The 11,945-nt window shown below is 39.0% G+C and overlaps 1 protein-coding gene across 1 annotated transcript in view; it reads right to left on the bottom strand.

Moving 5' to 3' along the window:
* Positions 1-3,532: 3,532 nt before the first annotated feature.
* LOC126249154 (uncharacterized) overlaps positions 3,533-11,945 on the bottom strand; it is a 325,728-nt gene continuing 317,315 nt past the window's right edge. The window contains exon 16 of the mRNA XM_049950809.1: positions 3,533-3,785. Within this exon, the coding sequence (XP_049806766.1) occupies positions 3,697-3,785 (89 nt within the window). The 3' untranslated portion in view covers positions 3,533-3,696. The remainder of the gene's footprint in view (positions 3,786-11,945) is intronic.

The raw sequence follows: 11,945 nt of genomic DNA, 5'->3' as shown, positions 1-11,945 counted from the left end.
ACACCTTCCTACAACATACCTTGTTTTACTCCTAAGGGAATCCCATTGATTTTATTAACCCTTTCTTCACACCTGAGACCAGGACCCTCTGTCACATTATCAATGTCATCAGCAATTATAGAGCCACCTCTCTAATGCCATTTAGGGAATAAAAAACCAAAGGACTGGTGACAGGCATGTACAAAAATTATCATCACACTACTCATAAACACAATGTAGTATGCGAGAGGTTCAATTGCATCACTGGTGCAAATCATATACCACATTATCCTCTCCTCCACAACAACCAATGATTATCATCTAACTTGAGTAAAGCAACCTCTTGCCTCATATTCTGAAGATGTTGTGACTGCTTCCTATGATCTCAACCTCAACCAGTCCACAGGGCCCTATGTCCACCAGCGTACCAACACAAGTGTTCACCCCTTCCTCCCAGTTTTCAGTACTTTCACACAATGCTAAAAACTGAATTTAATGCACCAATCAAGCACAAGATGTTAAAACAACACTTTCTAGGAAATACATTACTGCATCTAGGCGTGACACCATTGCCTACCAGCAACTTAGAGAATGTCCCTTCTTCTTCCTACAAGCTCCAGCAATGCTGTATTATTCCATCCTGTATAATAGTTTCCATCCCAAAATGTGAGAGATCTGTAAGGTACTCTTGTTGTTTTGTTCTTTAAATTTTACAAACCTACTAGTGAAGCTTCTTCTTAATGATTAATTAGCCTTGCTCCCATCTTCAGAGAAGTACGTCAATCCCTCCTAACTCAGTGCATCCACAAACATTTAGAAACAGCCTCAACCTTCCCCAACAACTAGTGTTGCTTCCTAAACAAATGTGATTCTGCCATCTTAGACTCCCTTGACCATGGAAAAGTCTTTCACTAAGTACACCATTTTGGTCTCATTTTCAAAGTACAAATGTATACACCTCCAATGAATTATGTCCACCTTATAGGTTCTTTTCTAACACACCACCTCTCTTTGCTACCTTCAATCATATCCAACCATAGCACTTTGTTTCTAAACTGGGTCTGACAGGCTGCAGCTGCTCTCCCTTAAAAAGACATAATGTACATATACAAATCAATAGGAGATTGCCAATAGGAGGGATGAATTGGTGACATGTAATGAACTCCTTTATTTGAAACAATTAATTAAAAAGGCTTATCCTTAGAGTATCAAACATCAATTGGACAATTGAACATAATTATAGTGAACTGTCTACAGATAGTCACTTTAAGTTCCTCCAAAATATATATTTGCCCTATGAAGTACGATATCAGTGGCACATTTATTTAAGCCAACAGCAGTGTAGGAAATATGTGCAGGAAAACTGTTTCAAAAGTCAGAGTTGGAGAGAAAGGCACCCATTTGGCTGCTAGGTGGGCAACTATATGATTTGGTAAGAGCCTGGGGCCAAGAATACAACACAAGGTGTATTCATCGGTTTTGGAAATATGTTGCCACGTCTTACCTACTGTGGTGGGTGCTTTCCTTTGGCTTGTGCAAAGTAACAGTCGGGGATGGTTTCTTCAGGTCATCCCCATTTGTGTTGATAGCCAGAGCCAGATGGAGGGAAACCCAGTCAGCACTCAAATCCATGTAGGAAATTATAAAGTCTGTCAAAATTGCCGCTGCCATTGGAAGTTCATGGACAGCTTTGCCAACATGTTAACAGCTTTTCCATACGAGATGAGCCCCGGTCATCATTGCTTTCCTTCTTGCATACACCACCCTCTCAGTTCTGATTATAGTATATTATTCCTTGGACTGACTAGCTGTAAAAGAGCACAGTGTTCTTTCTGAGTTTTCTGTGTGTGCTTCTACAAATTATTTTGTTTAAATCTGTGGGTATCCTTCTTCCAGAGCTAGGCACTATCTGTAATATAATCTTCATGCGGCAAGACTGGAAACTTGAACTGAAGCTGGTGACCAGCATTTTGAAAACTATCCTTGAAGGCCAATTCGCTTTCTTCTTCAGAATCCAAAGGATTTGTTTGTTCAATGTTTTCTTAAGTTAGTGTTGACACATGCAGGAGACAACTGTCAATATTCACAATTTTTGAACTTTGACTTCTCATGGACTACTTGTACTAAAATTCAGGAGACAGAAGAAAAAAAACATCACCAACATACTAATTTATGGGTAGTTTCATTCTGTTAATGTCAACAGCCATAGTTTCATTTTAAAAAATCTAAAAAACAAATACACATTCTAGTGATTGTTAAGATTTGTAAGTGAGCTGTAATTGTGGTCCATTGGTTATATTTCATTTCCATGAAAACAGCACATCAATAGCACCTTCCATTTCAGATGTGTTTGGGGCGTACATGTTACGCAGTTCATCACATATATGTTTTAATATCCAAATGAACAATGATTCTGTATCTTATTTAGTAGAGATGTACTGCTGTTCTTTGGTAAATAAGCTTCTCCATCACCGTATAAAGGAAATAAAGAGTGAAACTGGTCAATATTTTATAATTTGTCATAAAGTAATGTAACAATGGAAGAAGTCAGCACTACTGAATCTCTCATTCAAAAATGAAACGTGTACCCTACTGGGTAGTAATTCATAAATTATTTGAGTATCTGATATTGCAGATGTCTCCTAGTGCCCTATGTAATAATATAAACTGTGGAGAAAGTCACCATACACGAAAAAATATTTAAATCACTTATATTTTCTTACATAATTACACAGTGCATGATAGTAAGTAAAGATCAAGGCATGTGTATAGTGCAAATTGACAAGCACTAATTTTTAAATCCTCTTATGTGTAGCTATGGAAGAGTGTGTGTGTGTGTGTGTGTGAAGGGGAGAGAGAGAGAGAGAGAGAGAGAGAGAGAGAGAGAGAGAGAGAGTGCCCTATGTAATAATATAAACTGTGGAGAAAGTCACCATACACGAAAAAATATTTAAATCACTTATATTTTCTTACATAATTACACAGTGCATGATAGTAAGTAAAGATCAAGGCATGTGTATAGTGCAAATTGACAAGCACTAATTTTTAAATCCACTCATGTGTAGCTATGGAAGAGTGTGTGTGTGTGTGTGTGTGTGTGTGTGTGTGTGTGTGTGTGAAGGGGAGAGAGAGAGAGAGAGAGAGAGAGAGAGAGAAAGCAATACCTGTGTAGATAGAGGAAAGAATAAACTAAATAGGAACAGTAAAATGAATATTAACAACTAATCAGTAACTGTTAATTTCCTCCTCATTCTTTATGTTCATGTCTCCCTTGGACATTTTATGTTTACTTACCCACTACTGCCCAGTACGCATACCATTTTTCTATCTTTTTCTGGCTGCAAAATCAATTGTGTACTTTTTAAAAGAGTGATAGAATCTTTGTAATCATGCAAATTTTTAAGCGTTATATTTTTATGGACACATTATGTTCTCATAAAATACAACAGAATAAAAGTGAGTCAAACTTACAAAAACATGCAATTTGGCAAAAGACTTTTTAAATTATTACAGTAAGTAGAATTTCACATATTCTTACTACAGTAAACAGGAAACTATGCAACTTCTCACTTTCACCATGACCTGAGCCCATAAATCATATGATGCTATAATCCTCACTGTGACTAAAAACAAATTCAACTCTCACATATATTGTATACAATGCAAATCTTTATGAGATGGATCATGCAAATGACATGTTCATCCAGTTCAGTGGCATTATAATTCACCAGTGGGTTTAATGTAAATAGGTGCAAAGTCTGTGCTGTTATCTTGCTCTAAAGTGATGCTTTGTCGATTGTCCAGATCTAAAACAGAAAGATATATTAATAAAATTCCTTATTATTCGCTGCTACAATAATTTCATCAATATCTCACAACTACAACAGTAAATAAATAGTAAACAGCTTACATTGTAACATAGATCAAAAGTCAAATAGTGCTTCACATATACTCCAAATCTGTAGGTGATGTTTCTCAAATGGGTGCTAAGTAATACTTACAGTCGCTGATAGCTGTGTAGTGTACACACAAAAACAAAAATCGTTGGGTACGAATTTTCTCTGATAGCAATTTCATCAATACGGCTCTCATTGTAACGACAATAATTCCTTATATGGGTGATAGAATTCTGCTCAAAGTACACTATAGTAATCAATATTATACATTAACTAAATTCTTAAATCAGAAATGACTACCACAATATTTCAAGGCTCAGATGGAGAACTGATTGACACCATGGATAGACTTAAGTCCCACATGACAATAGAACACTGAAGGCCATGTGTACTTCATGAAAGAATCACAAAATATGAAGGTCCACAAAAAAAAAGAATGACTAAATGTCTCTTTTTCCTAACTATAGTGTACAACTGCATGATAATCCACACAAATGCCAAGAAATACTATCCTAGATATCTCAGTCAAATACCAAAAGAAGCTGCATGGATGTGCTGTTTCTCACTATGGTGATTTTGAATTGACAAGATAAATTATTTAAAAATGTCACTTGACTAAAAATGTTTCAAAAGCTCATTCATCTTTTGGCTGTCAGATCAGTCTCATTACATCTGTTCTCAGGTTGGATAAAAACATTTTAACACACGTCTCAGATGAAGACTATTTCAAGGTGTCCTCAACCCATACACTGATTTTAACAGTATAGTGATTAACTAGGCATAGTCCTATTGGAGGTGGTAGATCTTTGCCTTCTTCCGACCATGAAACTGACTTCTTTAGTCAGTTATGAAGGGCTTACTATTTAACATGGGCTCTGAACCAAGAATTATTTTGGCAATTTTCACATTAATAAATCAATACCAGAGGTTAAAATGCACTGACTGGAGAAAAAATTACAACACCAAAAAATAATTACTGTAGGCCAATGAAATTTTTGAAATACATTTTACTAGGAAACATGTTTAATCAAACACTGCAAAATCACAGGTTAACGTAAGTGGGAAATAAGCCATAGCAAATGTGAAATTCTTGTTTATTAATAAATGCTGTAACAGTTAAATAGATGGTTTGAGGGGAATAAACTTATGATATACACCAAGAATAAAACAGCATTCCTAAATTTCTGTTTAATAGGTGATGCATGCTGCACCTGTGTGACAATAAACTCCAACAAAATTTCATCTTCTCTGGGAACAAAGTTTTTAGGCTTATGGCTTCAAAATAAATTCAAATGGCACACACACATATAAACAAAATTAATGGAACACTAAATAAAATATGTTACAGTCTGCATTTACTCTCTGTCAAAGCAAGTTATAGCACTTTCTGAACTGCCTACTTGGCCCAATCCCACAGCATCCTACTGTACGGAATTATATTCTGGGGTAATACACCACTTAGTTCAGCCATCTTCTTAACTCAAAAAAGAACTATAAGAGCAATGCCACGTGCTTGACAAACAGATTCTTGCAAACCCCTCTTTCAAAAGTTATCAGTTCTCCCTCTTCTCTGTATGTATATACTAGAAATCTGTAAATATATTAGAAAGAATTTAAAATATGTAAATGAAAATTTTCATATTCATGAACATGATACAAGAGAAAAGGAAAAGTTTCATGTCCAGTCAATAAGGACATCAGCCTATAAAACCTTCACAATAAACAGTGCTATACATATTTACAATAGTCTCCCATATAAATTAAGAGACATCATCATTCTTACTCTTTTGTAAAACCCTAATGGCATTCTTATTGGATCATTGCTTCTATTCAGTAGCAGAATTTCAAGAATTTCTAGATCATTTAAGATACAAAAGACTTGCAGTGCAGCTACTGAAAGAACCTTTGTGGATAAAGCTAAAAATTCATGTACATGCTGAAATAATTACTATATATATATATATATATATATATATATATATATATATATATATATATATATATATATATATATATATATATATACAAAGATGATGTGACTTACCAAATGAAAGCGCTGGCACGTCGATAGACACACAAACAAACACAAACATACACACAAAATTCAAGCTTTCGCAACAAACTGTTGCCTCATCAGGAAAGAGGGAAGGAGAGGGAAAGACGAAAGGATGTGGGTTTTAAGGGAGAGGGTAAGGAGTCATTCCAATCCCGGGAGCGGAAAGACTTACCTTAGGGGGAAAAAAGGAAAAAAGGACGGGTATACACTCGCACACACACACATATCCATCCACACATATACAGACACAAGCAGACATATTTAAAGACCAAACTCTTTGTCTTTAAATATGTCTGCTTGTGTCTGTATATGTGTGGATGGAAATGTGTGTGTGTGCGAGTGTATACCTGTCCTTTTTTCCCCCTAAGGTAAGTCTTTCCGCTCCCGGGATTGGAATGACTCCTTACCCTCTCCCTTAAAACCCACATCCTTTCGTCTTTCCCTCTCCTTCCCTCTTTCCTGATGAGGCAACAGTTTGTTGCGAAAGCTTGAATTTTGTGCGTATGTTTGTGTTTGTTTGTGTGTCTATCGACGTGCCAGCGCTTTCGTTTGGTAAGTCACATCATCTTTGTTTTTAGATATGTTTTTCCCACGTGGAATGTTTCCCTATATATATAATAGAAGGAAACATTCCACGTGGAATGTTTCCCTATATATATATATATATATATATATATATATATATATATATATATATATAACATTCCACGTGGGAAAAAATATATCTAAAAACAAAGATGATGTGACTTACCAAACGAAAGCGCTGGCACGTCGATAGACACACAAACATACACACAAAATTCTAGCTTTCGCAACCAACGGTTGCCTCGTCAGGAAAGAGGGAAGGAGAGGGAAAGACGAAAGGATTTGGGTTTTAAGGGAGAGGGTAAGGAGTCATTCCAATCCCGAGAGCGGAAAGACTTACCTTAGGGGGAAAAAAGGACGGGTATACACTCACACACACATGTGTGGATGGATATGTGTGTGTGTGTGTGTGTGTGTGTGATATATATATATATATATATATATATATATATATATATATGTGTGTGTGTGTGTGTGTGTGTGTGTGTGTGTGTGTGTGTGTGTGTGTGTGTGTGTGTGTTCTGTATCCCACAATCTGGAAAGATTTATAGGATGAATCAATAAATCAACTGCCAGAACGTTGAATGCAAACATTCAAATGCATTCTGTTGTACAATGCCAGATGTCAGTCTGTGGGATGGATTTCCATGCCTGTTGCACTTGGTCAGTCACTACAGGGGTGGTTAATGCTGTCTGTCACCCGATGATATCCCATGTGTGCTCAATAGGAGACAGATCTGGTGATCGAGCAGGCCAAGACAAGATGTCAACAGTCTGTAGAGCATGTTGGGTTACAACAGCAGTATGTGGGTGAGCGTTGTCATGTTGGAAAAAATCCTCTGGAATGCTGTTCATGATTGGTAGCATAACAGGCCAAATCACCAGGCCGACATACAATTTTGCAGTCAGAGTGCATGGGATAACCGTGTGAGTGCTCCTGCTGTCGTACAAAATCACATCTCAGACCATAACTCCCGGCGTAAGTCCAGTGTGTGTAGCACACAGATAGGTGGGTGTTTGTCCTCAACTAGCCATTGCAGGGAGCATGGCTCAGTATTTCTACAGGGGACTTCCAAGGACTTGTTGAGTACATGCCATGCCGAGTTGCTGCACTACACCAGTCAAAAGAGGTCTGACATGATATTAGGAAGTATCCCTTGACTTGTGTCACCTCAGGGTAGTTCTCACAGAAAATACAATACAAATGGCTACAAAAATGTGCAACTGGAAACTGCTAGCTGAATCTGGCCACTTGTTCATTGCATCTAGCTCAATGGTTTCAAATTACTGAACAGATACACTCAGTGATTCCAACAGCTTCATGTAGCACTACTGAACATAGGCTTGTGTTGTATACTGTCCAGTGAAAACATCTTTACATATAAGTTCCAAATTCCTTTACATCAGTAACTTTAAATACACACCTACAACTGGGGACAGGAAAATTATTCGTAAACATGACAGATAACACAAAATCAGCAGTTTTTACTGACATAACATAAAATCGGTAGCTTCTACAAAATATCTCCATTTCCATTTAAAAATCTTATAAATCTGAAGGCACCAGTTTTCTGATATAGATAACTAGTGGTTATTTAATGTCAGCTGTGGCTATTTCTTGACGACTCTGGGGCAAGGTTGCAGTATGAATGAATCGTGAATCACAAACTGATGTGTTTAATTTTCATATACCACTGAGCCCATGTAAGTGAATGATAAATTGGTTTAGAATGGGTCAACTACCAGCCCATATAAGCAAATGATCAAGATTTTTAGAATGGGTCAACTATCAAACTCTCAGTAAACTGTCCCAACAGTTTAAAGGCAGGCAATGGAGGCATTTGTTTATACATTATTAGTTAAGTATGGAAAAAAGGTTAAGGTAAAAAGGTTCTATTTGTTCCCTTATAATGGTAACTCCAGCTTGGAACATCAACAAATTTAGGGAAAGGATATATTGTTACTCACCATATAAATGACCCGTTGAGTTGCAGACAGGCACAGTAAGAAGACTGTTACACATCAATAGCTTTCGGCCATGCCTTCTTCAGCAAAGAAAACACACACACATTCACACAAGCAAGCACACTTCCTGCACACGCCATTGCTATCACTGGCAGGTCCAACCGGAATGCGACTGTCACATGAATAACAATATGGAATGGAGAAGTTGTGGCGAAGCAAGCTGGGATATTTTCACTTCCTTCTTGTTTTGCCATCTGCCTCCTTAAAATCATGTTTTCATTTTAACTAATTACCATTAACATACGTGAGTATAATTTGCATTTTCATAAAAGAGAAAGGTTGGCCCTCAGTTTTAAAGAATATAACACCAGATCTAATTTTGTGCTTAGTTTTATGTATGTAATTGATTTTCTATTAAATTTTGCCTATTCCTGGTTAATGTCTTTCATTATAGGGTGAAATCGGTAATTGTTTCATAATGTAAATTCTATTGTTGACTTATAAACACATTTATATTCAATAATAATGATAAACATTTGGAAAAATAATCACTAGGATTCTTAAAGTACACTCCCGGAAATGGAAAAAAGAACACATTGACACCGGTGTGTCAGACCCACCATACTTGCTCCGGACACTGTGAGAGGGCTGTACAAGCAATGATCACACGCACGGCACAGCGGACACACCAGGAACTGCGGTGTTGGCCGTCGAATGGCCCTAGCTGCGCAGCATTTGTGCACCGCCGCCGTCAGTGTCAGCCAGTTTGCCGTGGCATACCGAGCTCCATCGCAGTCTTTAACACTGGTAGCATGCTGCGACAGCGTGGACGTGAACCGTATGTGCAGTTGACGGACTTTGAGCGAGGGCGTATAGTGGGCATGCGGGAGGCCGCGTGGACGTATCGCCGAATTGCTCAACACGTGGGGCGTGAGGTCTCCACAGTACATCGATGTTGTCGCCAGTGGTCGGCGGAAGGTGCACGTGCCCGTCGACCTGGGACCGGACCGCAGCGACGCACGGATGCACGCCAAGACCGTAGGATCCTACGCACTGCCGTAGGGGGCCGCACCGCCACTTCCCAGCAAATTAGGGACACTGTTGCTCCTGGGGTATAGGTGAGGACCATTCGCAACCGTCTCCATGAAGCTGGGCTACGGTCCCGCACACCGTTAGGCCGTCTTCCGCTCACGCCCCAACATCGTGCAGCCCGCCTCCAGTGGTGTCGCGACAGGCGTGAATGGAGGGACGAATGGAGACGTGTCGTCTTCAGCGATGAGAGTCGCTTCTGCCTTGGTGCCAATGATGGTCGTATGCGTGTTTGGCGCCGTGCAGGTGAACGCCACAATCAGGACTGCATACGACCGAGGCACACAGGGCCAACACCCGGCATCATGGTGTGGGGAGCGATCTCCTACACTGGCCGTACACCACTGGTGATCGTCGAGGGGACACTGAATAGTGCACGATACGTCCAAACCGTCATCGAACCCATCGTTCTACCATTCCCAGACCGGCAAGGGAACTTGCTGTTCCAACAGGACAATGCACGTCCGCATGTATCCCGTGCCACCCAACGTGCTCTAGAAGGTGTAAGTCAACTACCCTGGCCAGCAAGATCTCCGGATCTGTCCCCCATTGAGCATGTTTGGGACTGGATGAAGCGTCGTCTCACGCGGTCTGCACGTCCAGCACGAACGCTGGTCCAACTGAGGCGCCAGGTGGAAATGGCATGGCAAGCCGTTCCACAGGACTACATCCAGCATCTCTACGATCGTCTCCATGGGAGAATAGCAGCCTGCATTGCTGCGAAAGGTGGATATACACTGTACTAGTGCCGACATTGTGCATGCTCTGTTGCCTGTGTCTATGTGCCTGTGGTTCTGTCAGTGTGATCATGTGATGTATCTGACCCCAGGAATGTGTCAATAAAGTTTCCCCTTCCTGGGACAATGAATTCATGGTGTTCTTATTTCAATTTCCAGGAGTGTATTTATCTGGCTCTATTCGAAAACATGTTAGCAAGGCCAGCTCTTAATTAATTCCAAAGTAATTACCAGTTTCATCAAAAGTATTGTTTGTATACCTATATCTGTTAATTTCATCATTCAAACAAATAATACAGCTTAACCCTTGTAGTAGAAGAAACTGTTAAAAAGACAGAATTTTTCAATCTATTCAATTAATTTAATGAGTTATGTTTTAATTGTAATTTCTGCAACTTAAACATCGAACAATTTGTAGTTTCAGTGCCTATTATTGTGATGACATATAAAGGTCTGATTTTTGGGCCTGAGACATTCAGACCATGGTTGATTTTCAGATGAGAAACCCGTGCTGGTTAGGTCAACAACAAGCATCAACTTATCAGTGAAATAAGTTTAAGACAAATAGGTCATGTGTTGAAACAATGACAGTGCCTGTTCAATACGTACCATATTATTCTGCAAGAACTGTGAACTGCGTGGTTAGGTTTTTACTCCTCACAGATATTCAACAGTAAACTATTGTAGCAGTATGTTGACATTTGCTTGCAACCTATTAATGAGACTTATCAAAGTTAACCAATAGTGGACTGGCCATATCACTGTGTATTATTTGTGGGGGGGGTTTCTAAATAGTGAAAGTAAAGACTGTGAAACGCCGCAAATGTGCACCTGTCAGTTACATCATTTAAAGTAGTCAGTGTTGAACTTCCATCCTCCATTTTTCAGCCGGTATCACAATGCAGTGCATCGACACTGAGGACCATCAACGAAGAGTTAAAGCAGGGGGACGTCACAAGGTGAAGGGGCAGCAAGGCAGCGTATGGGTGGGAGAGAGAAGAGCGCTGTCTGGTGGGACATACAAGAACTAGAGATTGCCAGGTGCAGCATTGTGTGGTGGGGTGTGAGGAAAAAAAAGGCAAAAGCTGTTAATGTGTAACAGTCTTTCATTTAATATGTAACAGTCTTTTGATTGTGCCTGCCTGTAACTCAACAGGTCATCCTTACAGTGGGCAGCAATCTATCTTTTTCATAATGCTGTTGATATTCTGTTACAAATATTGTTTGATATTTTTGTATGTATGTATTTTTGATAGCAAATAAATGTTGATGTTTTGAAATATTGTTTCACTTCTCAGCACTCTGACATACCAAACTGATCAAGAACATAAGTTATGAAGTTTGCTTTGGCTATTAATAAACTTTATTATTGGTTCCTCAATTCTGATAATATACTCCTGCTTGAAACCATCATTTTATTAATTCTTTTTTAAAGTAACAGTGCCTTTAGCATGAAACCACTGATGTTGTTGCAAGACAGATATCTGTTGGTACACTGAGGTATTTTACGACTGTAGTGCATTGAAGCAGTCACTCACAGAGTCCAAAGCAACAGCTAGCGTGGAGATTGTGTGGTTGTAGGAGACTGTGACATGTACCTTTTTTATTATAGTGGCCATATAGAGGAAATTATTGACA

This window comes from Schistocerca nitens, chromosome 3, assembly GCF_023898315.1.
Source record: "Schistocerca nitens isolate TAMUIC-IGC-003100 chromosome 3, iqSchNite1.1, whole genome shotgun sequence".
NCBI lineage: Eukaryota > Metazoa > Arthropoda > Insecta > Orthoptera > Acrididae > Schistocerca > Schistocerca nitens.
Note: the sequence above shows the minus strand (reverse complement) of the source record. Positions and strands in the feature narration are given on the sequence as shown.